The sequence below is a fragment of the Coturnix japonica genome, chromosome 3 (genome assembly GCF_001577835.2).
Source record: "Coturnix japonica isolate 7356 chromosome 3, Coturnix japonica 2.1, whole genome shotgun sequence".
NCBI classification, from domain to species: Eukaryota; Metazoa; Chordata; class Aves; order Galliformes; family Phasianidae; genus Coturnix; species Coturnix japonica.
This window is the reverse complement of record NC_029518.1, coordinates 3,881,398-3,896,959: the sequence shown is the minus strand read 5'-3', so window position 1 is coordinate 3,896,959 and position 15,562 is coordinate 3,881,398. Positions and strand designations below refer to the sequence as shown.

General features: G+C 39.7%; 2 protein-coding genes across 8 annotated transcripts in view; one reads left to right on the top strand and one right to left on the bottom strand.

Moving 5' to 3' along the window:
• Positions 1 to 5,623, bottom strand: part of CFAP61 (cilia and flagella associated protein 61) — a 94,059-nt gene extending 88,436 nt beyond the window's left edge. For 5 of the 7 annotated variants that reach the window (XM_032443826.1, XM_032443823.1, XM_015856624.2 and 2 more), the window contains exons 1-5: positions 5,519 to 5,623; positions 5,125 to 5,281; positions 3,713 to 3,863; positions 1,697 to 1,773; positions 925 to 992 (exon numbers count right to left, since the gene is read on the bottom strand). In XM_032443826.1, the coding sequence (XP_032299717.1) occupies positions 925 to 992; positions 1,697 to 1,773; positions 3,713 to 3,863; positions 5,125 to 5,267 (439 nt within the window). In that variant the 5' untranslated portion in view covers positions 5,268 to 5,281; positions 5,519 to 5,623. Of the gene's footprint in view, positions 1 to 924; positions 993 to 1,696; positions 1,774 to 3,712; positions 3,864 to 5,124; positions 5,282 to 5,417 lie in introns of those variants that run through there. The other 2 variants (XM_032443824.1, XM_032443827.1) reach the window with 2 other exon arrangements.
• CRNKL1 (crooked neck pre-mRNA splicing factor 1) lies at positions 5,615 to 15,562 on the top strand. The gene is made up of 14 exons (XM_015856654.1): positions 5,615 to 5,724; positions 6,379 to 6,531; positions 7,468 to 7,559; positions 7,671 to 7,829; positions 8,162 to 8,328; positions 8,819 to 8,997; positions 9,606 to 9,776; positions 10,003 to 10,194; positions 11,111 to 11,170; positions 11,337 to 11,417; positions 12,836 to 13,075; positions 13,474 to 13,575; positions 14,087 to 14,335; positions 14,747 to 15,562. Exons 1-14 carry the CDS (start codon positions 5,677 to 5,679, stop codon positions 14,912 to 14,914), a joined length of 2,061 nt encoding a protein of 686 aa, XP_015712140.1. The 5' UTR covers positions 5,615 to 5,676; the 3' UTR covers positions 14,915 to 15,562.

Sequence of the window (15,562 nt, the reverse complement as noted above, 5' to 3'; positions counted from 1 at the left end):
GAGGAAAATGAATTTTTGAACTTATATAGTAATGCTCTCAATCTTTTAAGCAGTGAAAAGGTCATGTCAGTAGTATAAGCATGTGAAAGAATTGTTACTAGATTAATCTGAGGATTAATTCTCCTAGTTCCTCTACAAAACCAACATCTATTTCTTCAGTATCTTGTAGTAGACAGAGGTGGGAGCCAGCCATTAAGTAGGTGCTTAGCTTAACAGTTATATCTGAATTCAGGACTCAAATTCCAAGTGAGATGCTGCTCTCAGATGTAAGATGTGCATCTTCCCATCTTTTGTACCTCTGCTCTAAAAGAATCCTAGCTTCCTTCCACAGGTGCCTTCTGTCCCTTACCAATGAATCCTCTCCTCTTGTTGGACTCAGCCAAGAGAAAGAACGTACCCAGTGTGACTGGCTTAGACATATAGGTATGACGCCTGACAGACAAATGTAGCTCATTCATTCATATCTATGTGTATAGATATATATACATTTGTATATATACATATACACGTGGCTTGTTAGTCATTGCCTGCATGCACCAAGCGGTAAATATCAATAACTGCCTGCTATGGGGCAAGCACTGATCTCAATCTCTTGACTCCATTCAGCCATAAGTATTCACTGAACTTGTGGGAATTTATTTCTAAGTCCAGTTTGAAGTCCCATTCATTTCTGGCAAAATTAAAGACTGCTGAATGAAATATGCTACTACATAAACCACTTTTACAAGGAAGGCCCATTAGGGGATACTTTAAGGTTACAGCTTCTGCATGTTTAGAAAATACTAACTACTTTAAATATATATAAATAAATAAATAAATAAATGAAAGCATCAAAAAAAGCCCAACACCACAGTCCACCAACACAGTATAACAGTGGCAATTAATTGTCCTTATTTTAAGTCTAAAATAGTATTAAATTCTTACCTAAATCCTCATCAGCTGGTATAAAGAGAAGTATAAACTCCAGTTCTGGCATTGCAATAAAAGCTCTCCTGGATAAATAACATGACTATATTCAGTCTTTCATAGCTACATCAACTAGTCTTTTAACACATGAAATGTATTCTCCACAGTCTTTATCTTCCCCTCATCAGCCCACATGGCTCAAAAGTTAAAGCATTTCATTTAACACAAGTAATATGACAAGAAAATCACCTGGGCATTTTTTTCTGTTTCTTTCTACCCTATTTCTCTTTTTCCCAATCTTTAGATTTCAAATATCCTCCTTTTCCTATCAGTTCCACCACAGTGAAAACAAGTGCAGATGTCAGGTCTCTGCTGGCACATCTCTGAGATGGCACCAGGATGAGGTGCCTTGACACAACAATTCCACAGCAGCAGCACCAAATGCAATGCACTCCATTTATGTAAGTAGGTTCTAAGCTATATCGAATAACCTAAGCAATGACCGAGCACTGAGCTAACACGTTACATATTGTGCTGTTTGAACCAAATAGTTTGTAAATTTATTGTGTAATCTGTAGCTAGCAAATGAGTTAGAGATGATCTGGGAACATAGGAACCATACTCCAGAAACATCCGTAGCTTTTGAAGCTTCATGCTCAGTCATGGAAGTTTAGAGTGGAAATTTAGGAAAGAAAGAAAGAAATTCAATCTGTCTGGCAACTGCAATACTGACAGCAAACGATGGGAGCAGACTGCACAGGCTTCAGTACAGAAAGATATATCAACTCACCTGACCATTTCTTGGGAACATCCAGCCGCATATTCCCCTTTTGCCACAAAAAGATGCATGAACAGACTGTTCAAAGGCTACAATGCGAAGAATGAGAAACTAAACACCATGCATTTCATATTTATTGTCTACCCAGGTGTTAATATGGACATTTCCAATATCTCTGATCTGCCCTCAAAATGCACCTATGAGTAAATTCATTGCCTTCAAAGCATGTGCTCTACAAGCAAAGGATCGTTTTAATATCATGATTTTTGCTTATGCAAAACCTGATTCATGCTCAGTCTTACTGTTAGAGTATGTCTTTAGATACATCCTATTAAAAACATATAGCTTTTTTGTGTGTCAACTAATAACATTTTACATTAACCACAACAATCAACAACTAGATCTTAATGTTTACTCAATAAAGACATTCTTTGGTTTCTTGCCAGGTTTAAAGAAAGAAAAGAAAGACCTCACAACTAAAATTGTTTTTCCCTTAAAGGATGTGGGAGAATTACAAAACCTTTGGAGTGCATTGTTAGACACATTTGGATATCCAGGCAGATACACAACTGGCTTAAAAGATGCCTTTTTTCTATTTGCCAATTAGCCTGCAAAACACATTGCAGAAAGGGAATCTCATCAGAACACATACAATTGTTTTGCCAGTGCTGAAGCATAAAATATCCACTGAATTCGAGAAAAACAAGGGTTATTCTGCTCATCATCAGTATTCTGGAGCATCTTCCACTTCTGTTCATAAGCAGTAACTGCTAACATGCCAAAGCTGCTTTTTTTTTTGGTTTCCTTTTCCCATTGTACACCTCTGCATTCTGCAGCCAGCTGCAGCTCTCCTACAAGAGATACTGTCAAGTAGGCAGCCCGAGGAAGGGAGTGCAGAGCCAGCAGCGCAGCGCAACACAACAGGGGCAGCTGTGCAGTGAATGAAGTGGTTGTGTCTGCAATATGCCTGTACACAAAGTACTGTTCAAGTGACAAAGAAAACAGATTACAAGAAAATTGGTTGGGTTTTTTCTTTTCCCCTTTACTCCTACATAAGCTGTAATAATTGTTTCTTTTAAGAGCAAAAGCAGCAGTTTTAAATATAATCACTCTATTTGTCAGTTTTTCTGCAAGGCATTGCTTAATAATGCCCAGAACAACAATGGAAAACTGACAAACTGTCTAGAGATGATTTCAGCACTGCCAATACTGGCTGCTACCTTTTGAATGTTTATAGCCAACATTTTCTACCTTTTCTCAGCAATCACAGAATGATCCAATTCCCAGGTGGACTGAATGATGGACAGCATTCAAAGGCAGAACTTCTAACTGCCTATTACTAGTTGCACTGAGGGTAATTCACAAACTTGACTGAGGAGCCTGTGTGAAAACTTGCAACACATAGAACAGCGCAGCCATCTCCACACCAGCACTAAACAAGGTCACTCCACAGTCAAGTCTCTCGTGTCAGCATGGGCCTGTACTCATTGTAATTAACCATCCTTCAATAGGTGGTGCGCTCCCCATCCCTTATACGCTCTGAATCCATTCAATTTGGATTTGATCTTGTAAAACAACAAAACTTCAACCCCAAAAGTAAGAAATTCAGTTCCCTTACAAGGAAAGAGACACCACAGCAAGGCCTCCACCTCCTGCATAAATGCTCTACTCGACAGCACCAGAGCTGGGCTGGTTTTTGAATGAAAAATGGTAACAGTAGCAATAGCTCATGCTGTTCCCATTGGCTGTTCAGTCCATTAGGGATGTTTTGCTTAGTCTGGCAATGAACTTGCATTCTCTAATGGTCTGTGCCAGGATGACAGTTATCTTATGTCACTACAGTGGCAAAAGCACAGGTACTTGTGAACTTCTGATGGTTTACTAAGGAACCTAACCATCATCTTCCTCAGCCTGAATGCATCAACTCCATCAGCAAGAGATTTCAGATGCCTATGTGTATTTTCTATACATGAGCTTTAACTGGAAAAAAAAAAAAAAAAATCAACTAAAATGATACAATTTACTTACAGTGCATTTGTTGTCAACATAGTTTTTATTTAAGAATGATTCCCAGTCGGACTGATCAGTGATATTCCAATTTGGATAGTCAAGAAAGATGCCATGGGCTATAGCCTCATCCTTCTCATTGCAGAGTGTCAGAGCAAAAGTTGACTTTTCTCTGTAAAAACAATGTAATTTTGCAGAACTTGAAGTAAGCACATGGAAGATTTACACAGACAACCCTCTTGCATGTCTCAGCTCTTGATATATACCTGCAATTAACAAAATTCTTCAGTATTTCTACAAAGTGTTTACTAATGTTTGTGATCTGTGCCTTCACATCACTGGCATTTTTTGCAGAAGAAGGGAACTCTTTATAAAGCAGTTTTCTATTATTTTCTCCTTCCGATTTTCATCCGCTTTCCTCCCAAATAAATTATAGTTTGGGAATGGAAAAAGGAAAGGTCACTAGGAATATTACTGAAGAGCTTCAGCCATCTCTATTTCTCTCTCTATTTTCAAGCTTTCCAGACTCAAACCCTACATGTGCGTAGACTCACCTACGATGATTTTATCACCACGGATTATAACTCAGCTTGTTAGAATGTCACCATCCTAATAAAAGTGCTCCAAGGGTCAGGGCTCAATCAAACTTCATTACCCACATCCTACCTTGACATTACTATTTCAATTCCAAACAATTATTTATTTGATTCTGTTATGATAATAGCTCATATGGGTTTTTCAAATCCTGAATGACTACATATTCAGTATGTGTTTCGTCTTCTTCATATTTCTCTTCACACATCTGTTTTTCCCCAGATAGTTGGTATCTGAGGTATTTGGACAAGTGGAAAAAGCCCATGTGGCCTAGTGGTATTTCACACCGTTTGTCTCTATCTGTCATTCATCACAGAAAGATGAAATGACCAACACTTTCTGCATTAACTCCAATAACAGAAGGCTTCTGCCATCAGCCACTTCTCTGAAGGATTTGCCATGGGAGCATCTAGGAGACAAGATACATAATATCTTCCATCCACCTATTGGCAGCTGGCAGGTAGGAAAGGTTCCCTTCCATTAAGGAAAAAAAAAGACAAAGATTTAGACGTACACAAGAAAAGAAAGTGGAACAACTGAGACCATACGGCGATTAAACCCCCTAATCCATGTCTCTCTAATTGCAGCACTCTGCAGTGGACAAAAAGGAATCCATTAGATGGAGCCAGGTGCTGACAGCTGGTGCAGGATCCTCCTGTTTTCACCTGATATCAGCCAAGAATGTTCCATCCTAACTTTAATAAAGATGAAGTTGTGTGAAGCCAAATCTTCTCCACTGTATGTTAAAGCTTATAATGTTTTCTGGCATCTTAAACAGAAAGGAATTCCTTGAAGTTCCCTGCAAGAACAGCAAGACCAAAAGCACTGCTATTACTTACAAAAGGTATTCTACATCAATCCTGCCATAGATGTCTTCTGTAAGATGGGTGAAGAGGCCAACAACACCAGGAGCATCGTTTGCCTCCGTCCTTCTGGTGCGGACCACCTCTTTACGTCCACTCAACGAGGTGATCGTCGTCATGTCGGGAACTGCAACTAATAAAAGAAGGGAAACATTGCTGGTCACAGAATGGCAGAATCATTAAGGATGGATAAGATAACGGCTCCAACCGGCAGCCCGTCCCCACAGCGCCTCGTCCGTGTCCCTCAGCGCCGCGCCTCCCGCCCTGACCTCCGAGCCGCAAGGGGGCGCCATTCACGGGCTAAGAGGAAAGCGCGGCGGCCGGAGGATGCGAGGGGCCTGAGGGGCTGCAGGCCGCACCGGGCACTCACCGCTCCGCTACCCGGTAACGCGGAGCGACCATACGCGGCGCTGAGCTGCCCCAAGCTCCGCACCGCCTCTACCGGGACGCAGCACCGTTACTGCGGCAACCACGGCGCTACGTGAGGTGAAAGGTTGAGGGGCGGAGCTGGAGCGGAGAGACGGCAAGATGGCGTCTACGGCGGCCGGAAAGCAGCGCATCCCCAAAGTGGCCAAGGTGTGTGGCGGTCGATGTCTGGGTGAGGCGGGGTTGTGAGGGGGTGGTGGGGAGAGGGTGGTCGGAGCGGCTGGATGCGCTTCTCTGGGCGGCTACGGGTCCTGGAGCGGCCTAGTGGGACGGAAAGTCCCCACTGAGGGCCTGGAGCGTGTCCAGAGAAGGGCAGCGGAGCTGTGAGGGGTCTGGAGCACGAGTGTGATGGGGAGCGGCTGAGGGAACCGGGGTGTGCAGTGTGGGGGAGAGGAGGATCAAGGGAGACATCATGGCTCTGTGCAGCCACCTGACAGGAGGCTGTGTGAGGTGGGGTCGGCCTCTGCCCCCAGGGAACAGCCATGGGACGAGAGGGGATGGCCTCACGTTGTGCCAGGGGAGGTTCATGTTGGCTGTTAGGAACAATTCCTTCTCCACAGAGCAGTGATGCAGTGGCACAGCTGCACAGGAGTGGTGGGGTCTCTCTTCCAACCTTAATGATTCTATGATTCTTAGTGAGCTCCCTGCTCCCCATCTGCTGGGCAGTGGCAGTGATGCCCATCCTTTCTCTCAGGGGCCTCCAAGTCATTCTTCAGCAGAAGGCCCTGGACCAAACTCTTCTTGATGGGGTTTTTTAGTTTTGCATTGGGAAGGGATAACAAACTAAGTGCCATTGATTTACAGGTGAAAAACAAAGCGCCCGCAGAAGTTCAGATCACAGCAGAGCAGCTTTTAAGAGAAGCAAAGGAGAGAGAACTTGAACTTCTTCCACCACCTCCTCAGCAGAAGATCACAGATGTTGAAGAGCTAAATGACTATAAGCTAAGGAAAAGGAAGGTAAAGGGGGAAAAATAACAAGTTTTACATTTCTATAAAGTGCTAAAATTCAATACTTTCTAATATTGAGACAAATAGTTCTTTGTGTTATTACTTGTTTAGTTTTTAGGTTAATAATTCTTAAAACAACTCTCTTTATAGAAAATGTGTTATTTTCATTCAAAAAGTAAGTTATAAAAGAGTGTTGTTTAACAGGATTTGGTAATATACATGATATCAGATCTCTGCATTCTGTGTTTGGAGCGTAGCATAGGTAATTACATGCATTTTTCTTCAATAATTTCCGTCCTGGATGAAAAGAAAGTAAAGCAAGTGTATTCTTAGCAGTGAAGTTGAAATGTTTTTGACTAGAATTACTCGTATGGATGGCAGTTACAAGCCACTGCGTGTTAACTGTGTTAAACCATGTTTGACTGTGATTTATGTATTGATAGCATTGATCCTGACAGTAGCCAAACTCAACACTGGGGATACTGTCACCATTGCACTGAACTGTGAAAGTTGCCTGGGAGATTTGAAGCCATAATATTAAATCCAGGGAATAAACATAAGGTGTCTTGCCTTAAAGAAAGCGATAGAGTGTTGCACGTACACTGATGCATCCAGATATATTCAGGATTGTGCAATGATTGGGTTCCAGCTATTGCTATTGAAACAGCTGATCAGGATGGAACAAATAATAAACAGGTAGCTTTAGTATAGTTGGTTATTATCCCATCACCATTCCAGGTATCCACTTGCAGGAACTCGAATGTAGTCCTTATCTGTGTGACAACCAACATTTCTAGCTGCTCTAAGTGTTGTATTGAATGGTCATTGTTGCTACCACATGTAACACATAATTATTCTAATAATAATAATAATCTGTAAATCGCTTATGAAAAGATTAGTCAGCACCAAGGATGTTTTAACTTACAGATATAACTTTCTCCTCAGACTTTTGAAGATAACATAAGAAAAAACAGAACTGTTATCAGTAACTGGATAAAGTACGCACAATGGGAAGAAAGCTTAAAAGAAATACAGAGGTAATCGTGTTATAGCTGTAGAACTCTTGTAAACCTTTTACGACTCAGTCTGACAAACACTGTCAGTGTTTTGGAGGCACGTTATAAACACAGCTTCTCTTTGCTTTCCAGAGCCCGTTCCATTTACGAGCGTGCTTTAGATGTGGACTACAGAAATGTCACCCTTTGGCTGAAATATGCAGAAATGGAAATGAAGAACCGCCAGGTTAATCACGCCCGAAACATTTGGGATCGAGCTATTACCACCCTGCCCAGGGTGAACCAATTCTGGTATGTCTACAGAGAATGGAGCGTTGCTTTTACCTCAGAGAGTACGGATCATTTTTATATCTCTATATAATGCAAAAGTGTATTGTATTCTCTTTCTGCAGTTCTTTAGGCTGATCCCCAAGGATGTATAAGCTTAATTTTTGAAAGGTCATGTAGTTTTGGAGTGGTAAGGCTATTAAAGAGAAGGATGTTTGTGTATGTGCTTGTTGCCAGTCACAACAGTATGTAGGAAGTGGGGAACAGGTGGTAGAAGTGCCAGTGATGCTCTTAATAAACACTTGAAAAATCCTTGTAATTTGTATGATTGTAAACACTAGATCTTGTTTCCTAAGGTACAAGTACACTTACATGGAAGAGATGCTGGGGAATGTTGCTGGATCACGTCAGGTGTTTGAACGCTGGATGGAATGGCAACCGGAGGAGCAAGCTTGGCATTCCTACATTAACTTCGAGCTGAGATACAAGGAAGTGGATAGGGCACGTACCATTTATGAAAGATATATCCTTTTTAGTGCATTGTGTCTCCTATCCAAATTTAGGCACGAACTCTTTTGTCTCTATTCTACACCGCCTCCTTTTTACTGTGATGTGCTGGGAGTAAGCCACCATACTGAGAGCCAGTGGTGGGTCTTAAACACACGTTTAATAAGATGTCTCCAAATTTAGTTGAATGTACAAATCCTGCTCCAACAGGGAACATTTAACAGCACCCATGCCTCTAAATTATTTTGTAGGCATGATTTGTTCCAGTTTTCTCCTTTCTAGCCTTCTCCCTGCCTCTTGCCTGACTTTTATTCCCTTTATTAAAATTCAGATTTACAGTACTCAGCATGATACCTTTGCGTGGTCAGAGCTGCTTAATGTCTTCTTCCCAGTTGTGTTACTTGCATATGTCATTCTTAGGAGTTGTTTCACCTGTGCTCACTGGGAAGGATGCCATTTGAGAGATTCAATTCAACTGCTACTGTTTCTTTAACGTAGCTCTCTACTCGTTATTGTCCATCCTGATGTGAAAAACTGGATCAAGTATGCCCGCTTTGAAGAGAAGCACTGTTATTTTGCTCACGCAAGGAAAGTATATGAAAGGGCAGTGGAGTTCTTTGGAGAAGAGCATATGGATGAGCACTTGTATGTGGCTTTTGCGAAGTTTGAAGAGAACCAGAAAGAAGTAAGGCTGTCTTACATCAGACTGATGCTAACCACAAGATTTCTTTCTGAGTATCAGACTCAAGGTCCCTTAACATTCACTTCAGTGCTTGTGTTTTCCAGCAGCTTTGTGGTCTTACGTAGTCTGAGTTAAGGAATCAATCTTTTTCTTAGCTTATATTTGGCTTTTGGTGACTTTGAGAAAATATTTTCTAAGCAAAATAAGTGCCAAATATTCCCAGCCTCAGAATAATCCCATTCGATCTCATATGTGTCCTCTAGTATGAGACTGTAGATCAACTGTGTGCATAATGCAAAATAAAAGCTCTATTATCCATGATTTTGCAAGTAAGCAATTCAAAACATTCTGTGAACCCCAAACTGCAGACTCTTAAAAATACTTTAATTATTCCAAACCTATAAATGAGTAAGTGATAGTAGGTTTTGGTACTAACAGATCTTTCTTCTTTTCACTGTTACCCTCCAGGGAGATCTGTGTTAGTCCTGTCCTAAAAAGATAATATACACTAAATGTTGTTAAAGGATCATTTGAGATACTAAAATGTACATTATGGGGTAAGAGAGTAGTTGAATTCCAAATATAATTCAAATGATATTTAATGTTTTCAGTTTGAAAGAGTAAGGGTGATCTACAAGTATGCCTTGGATAGAATTCCAAAACAGGACGCCCAGAATCTCTTCAAAAATTATACCATCTTTGAGAAGAAGTTTGGAGATAGACGAGGTATTGAAGACATCATTGTCAGCAAGAGAAGATTCCAGTATGAAGAAGAAGTGAAGGTATGTATTATAAATATTCACTGGGCTCATCGTGGAGATAAAAACACTTTAACCCACCTCCCTTTCAAAGCTCTAGCTTAGTCATACTTGAGACAGTTTTTGCTGGTGTTTCAATGACTTGTTTTAAAGGGGAGATTCGGAATAAGAACTAAGTAATGGAAAAAGTTTTGTTATTTGCAGTTAATTAAATTTCTTTCCCATTTCTCTGCTCCTAACTTTCTGGAAGGCAAATCCACATAATTATGATGCATGGTTTGACTACTTGAGGTTAGTTGAAAGCGATGCTGATGCGGAGACTGTCCGAGAAGTATATGAAAGAGCCATTGCTAACGTTCCCCCAATTCAAGAGAAGAGATACTGGAAGAGATACATCTATCTTTGGATTAACTATGCGTTATATGAAGAGCTGGAGGCAAAGGCAAGTAGTAAGAACTCAGTTTTTTTTCTTTTTCTTTCTGAAGTACTTTTCTTACACAAAGTAGCTACAGGTACCTGCAGAGAACTGAGAGCAACAACAGTCTGGTTTGTTTTGTCATTAGCTTCAGGGTTTGCTGTTTAAGCATTTGCCCCCCTATACATACACCTTTATTTGTGTGAAATAGCACTTCCCTTGTATGAAGAGAAAAGCATTCGTTTTGCCCCAATTCATGTAGAAACTGACTGATAAAAGCAAAAACAGCTCTTTCTAGCCCTATCTGAATTTCCTTTTTCAGACTGTTGCCTGAACTTGTGCCAATACTGGTACAAATGGTATATAAATAGTATTAATAGGTATTATTTGCCTAATATAATAGGTATTTCTTCTGTTTTTTTTATCAGTTAGGTAGCAAGGTATTACAAATACAGCAGTATTACAAACAGCAGAACAAAACTATTAGTAAAGTTGTTCTGTGAAGCAGTCGAGTTCTTGGTACAGTTCCCTTTTGAGGCTTTGTCTAGTGTGTTACCAGTCATGTCACATAGCTACATTTGATTTCATAAAGTCATAGTTCAGTATAGCTGTTCAGTGTCCCATAGAAGGAAAAATATCTATATTTTTCCCCTAACTGATAACACTGATGGCTTTATAGGCTCATTCCTAATGAGACTTTTCTTTTAAAGAGAAGGCCCTTAATGACACTCAGAATTTACCATCTTTGAATTGTGCATACACATGTGTAGATAAATACCTAGGTTTTTTTAAGTATACATTATTCTAAATTCCTGTACTTAAAAAAATACAGTTCTACAGTTTGACAATCATTGTGTGATTCAAAATGGTGTAATTACCATAATGTGATCTGAACAGTGAATGAAGAATTGAAATTTTTGTTTAATTTTGTTTGTTCTTTCAGGATCCAGAGCGAACCAGACAAGTTTATCAGGCGTGTATTGAGCTCCTTCCACACAAGAAGGTACGGCTCCTCCAACAGTTCATATAAACTCTTACGTTGTAAACTGTAAGATATACAGTATTGGTAGTGTGAGTCCGTATGAAGATAGTGATGTCTTGTGAAGAACACATGCAGAATTATTTACTGAGCTCCCAACCCATGCATCACATTGTTCTTTTTCTTTCAGTTTACATTTGCCAAAATATGGCTGCTGTACGCACAGTTTGAAATAAGACAGAAAAATCTTCCACTTGCTAGAAGAGCTTTGGTAAGCTTTGGTTAATTCTCTAATTGATTTCCTTAACTAATAGTAACTAGGGAATGGCATGAGAAGATCTTAAAAATTGTCCTTTGTCAATTGCTGGTTTTAATCCACTTAAATAAAGCTTCCTAGAGATCTGCAGGGACCAGAATTTACTGTCATGTATGATTAAAGTAGTATAGCTTGATATGATGAGTTAGCCGCAGTCTGAGATGGATGCAGCTTTCCTGTTTCTGCTGGCAAAAGATGTATCTGAATACAGGAGTACAAATCAGCTTACTACTCTTAGAGAGCTTTAACTGCTGCTACTTTGTTTAAACAATACCTGTATTAGCAGTTGCTTTAAAAAAAAAAATCTAAATAAACAGGCATTTTTGATTCTCAGACATTCAGACTTTCATGATAACATTTGAATACCAGCTACTTGGTTGTAGATAGAAGCAATCATGGGGGCTTTGTGCAGGTGCAAGAGCTTCTGTGCAAATTTCCCTACCATGTCAGTGAATGATGGGATATGTTTTGGCAGCAAAAAAATATGAAATGGAAAAGACTGTTTTCCCTTCAGTTCAGTTACTCTGAGTAAGTTGAATGACAACAGTGGACTTTGGTTATCCTCCAGCATGCTAGTAAAGCTATATTTGTTGGGCTGGACTCCTGTCCTTGCCCAGGAAAAAAGTAAAGCAGAGGGATTAAATGAGACTTAAAATCTCGCTGTAGGAGAAGGCAACCATCTGTCATGAAACATGCTGTAGTTCTAGCTTGATTTGAAATACCCTCCTTCCATTCTAGAAAGGCTACTTTGGTCTCTGTTATAATAGTTCCTACAGTTTATTTTAGACTTCTCTTTTGCTGGTCTTTTCTCTATTGTTGTTTAATTTGGTAGATGTTTGTAGTGCGCTCATTATTTTTTAGAGTGGATTTTGTAGATGTGGCCATAGTCTTTCTAAGAATTGAGCCTAGATTTGATGATCAGTTACCCTTGCTTTTGCAGTAAGTTTACTCTGAACCACCTGTTTGGCAATAAGTCTTGCTTCTGTCCTGACATAAGGGTATCTAGGCAGTATGATGCCACCACACAGAGAAGGAAAGCTAAGTTACCTTGAGATCTCTTCAAATCGAAATCATTCTGTCATTCTGTACCACAGATGTGCCTGGTCTTAGCTATTGCTTTGAAAGCTTTCCAAATTAAAAATCAAAAGTTGCTTAGAAATTAGTAAGTTTTCTACTTCGGAGTTCTCACTGATGTTTTATGGATGCTCCCCTCATTGGAAGACATTGATTGGATTTCATACTTGTCCAAACTCTACTCAAAAATGCATTTTAGTTCAAATATTGAACAACAAAAAGTTATTGAGAAATAGTGTTGGTTTTTGTTTCTTTTGCAAGATCTTTTATTAGTTTTTGGCTTTCTTGTTTCTTAACAGGGAACATCCATAGGTAAATGTCCGAAAAACAAACTTTTTAAAGGTTATATTGAACTGGAGTTACAACTGCGAGAATTTGATCGTTGTCGAAAGCTGTATGAAAAATTCTTGGAGTTTGCACCAGAAAACTGCACGTCGTGGATTAAATTTGCTGAGCTAGAGACCATTCTTGGTGATATCGATAGGGCCCGTGCAATATATGAATTGGCTATTAGCCAACCTCGACTAGACATGCCAGAGGTAAGGGGGAAGATGCATTTCACATCTTAATGTAATTTGAAGTTATTTATTATGTTGTTTGGCCAATTAAAATGTAAATCATCTAACAGCCCGAACTGATCTGCTTACAATAGTGGCCTAATCTGTCTCATTAATTTAGCATCTGTTTCTTAGCAGGACTATAAAACCCATGATAAAATGTGACAGGAGATGCACACTTCCAAGTGAAAGCTAAATTGATTATGTGGACAAGATTTCATGTGACTTTAATCAATTCATATTCAGATATCTGAAGTTCATTTTTACAAAGCTCATGTTTATCTGTGCTCCTCTGTTAAAGAGCTTCTTTGGTGCTACCTCAGTGCTAAATATAGAGCTGTTAGAGGCTGTGAATGTATGGAGGGACTTCTGTTTTACAGGTTCTTTGGAAATCCTACATTGACTTTGAAATAGAGCAAGAAGAGTATGAGAAAACAAGAAACCTTTACCGCAGATTACTTCAGCGGACACAGCATGTCAAGGTATGGATGGGTACCCAGAACAGGGCTTGAACTGTATCCCTTGTGAGTGGAAAGATTTGACTGCTTTGATTGCCTGGCTCTGTGAAATTGACTGAAAACCTAAGTTCAGTCCCAATGTCTTTGACCTTTTAGCAACGCAAACGCATACAACAGGTATATCATATTTAAGAAAGAAAGCTTTGTAGAAGCTTTGCAAGGCAGCCCCCTTGCTGAACAGCTTTGGAATTTTCTTTGCTACAACATTACAAAGGAATACTCATAGTGACCATTTTCCCAGTGTAATTTGAGTAAACTCAGATCTGTCATAACCCAAAACAAGTAGTAGGAATTTTTTGAGGTTGCTAACAGGAATATTCTTTCCCCTCAAAATAAGGCAGATCTCACATACTTGAAGCAGGCATGAATTTACTTATAAAAGCATGCTTTTGGATTCTTTGGGTGGTGTTCTTTTTTTGTCACTTACCTTTTCAGGATGGAAGTTTCAGCTTGTTTTTTATTATTTCCAACATAGGTATGGATTAGCTTTGCACAGTTTGAGCTATCTGCTGGAAAAGAGGAAAGTTTGTCAAAATGCCGACAGATTTACGAAGAGGCTAATAAGGCAATGAGAAACTGTGAGGAGAAAGAGGAGAGAGTCATGCTTCTGGAATCCTGGAAGACCTTTGAAGAGGAGTTTGGAACTGATAGCACTAAAGAGAGGATAGAAAAACTGATGCCTGAAAAAATAAAGAAGAGGAGAAAGCTGCAGGCTGAAGATGGGGTAAGAAGGAAAAAATATACAAGTAATCTTTCTGAAACCTTGGTTGCTCTTCTCTGGAATCTGGATCTCAGAATCAGCTGTGATGGGTGCTGTAACTTTGTACTGATATTGCTGCTCTAATTGAAGAAAGGCATTAGCATAAGATACATCCCGTTGGGTTCCTTTACCTTTTGCAGGCTAAGTGGGCAGTTAATTCAGAGTGGAATACCAATGCTCGAGGTAGTTTCAGTTTAAACTATTATTACTGTATTGCATCCATTCAGCTTGTTGGTTTTAGCTGCTATGGATGTTCTAACAAACAGTGATTTTAATTTTATCTCATTTTTATGCTTATTAGAAAAACCAGCTAATACCTAACATTGACATGCAAATTAAACCTACTTTGTGGTGTTTTCTTTTTTTCCCATGTAGTCTGATGCTGGCTGGGAGGAATATTACGATTATATTTTCCCAGAAGATACTGCCAATCAGCCTAATCTCAAACTACTTGCTATGGCTAAACTCTGGAAGAAACAGCAACAGGAGAGTGAAGCTGCAGAAATGGATCCAGACAAAGACATTGACGAAAGCCAGTCTTAAGGTGTTGCCTTCCCCTGCTGCTTTTCTTGGGTGTTGTACGCTATTTTCAGTGGTGACAAATAAACATTCTTCAAGGGTTTTGCTATTTTTGACTTAAGACATCTTTGGTTTGAGAAACAGCACCACGCTGGAGGTGATTCTCTTTAATAGTCTCTTGATTTTTCATCTCCTGAAAGGAAACATCACGGAGCAAGCCCTGCTGTCCACACCAGTGGTCTGAGAACTGTGAGAAGTGGATGGCAGCTGTTGTTTTTAAGGGCAAGATCAACTGTTGTAAGGCTTCTGGAAAGCTTCACAGTATTGCTTAGGGAGATTAATATGCCAAGACAGCAAGTCTGCTTTCTTCAATAAGAAACACATCTTCAGCCATTCCTGATTGATATTTTTCCAGTAATTCTGTAAAATATATATTGGTTATGAGGATAGTTGGAAACAAAAGACTGCAACCTGTTCAACTTCCAACCAAAGTAAGCATTCATCCCAGAAATCTGGTTGGGGGGGGGAAGAATAGAAGCTGAACACACTGAAACAAACCCATGAAAGACAAACCTGTAGAAATTGCTACCACGCAGTTTGTATTTTAATACTTAAATACATCGGCACTATATTTTATAGCAAATCAGGAAATAAAGTAGAAGTGTAAATTGG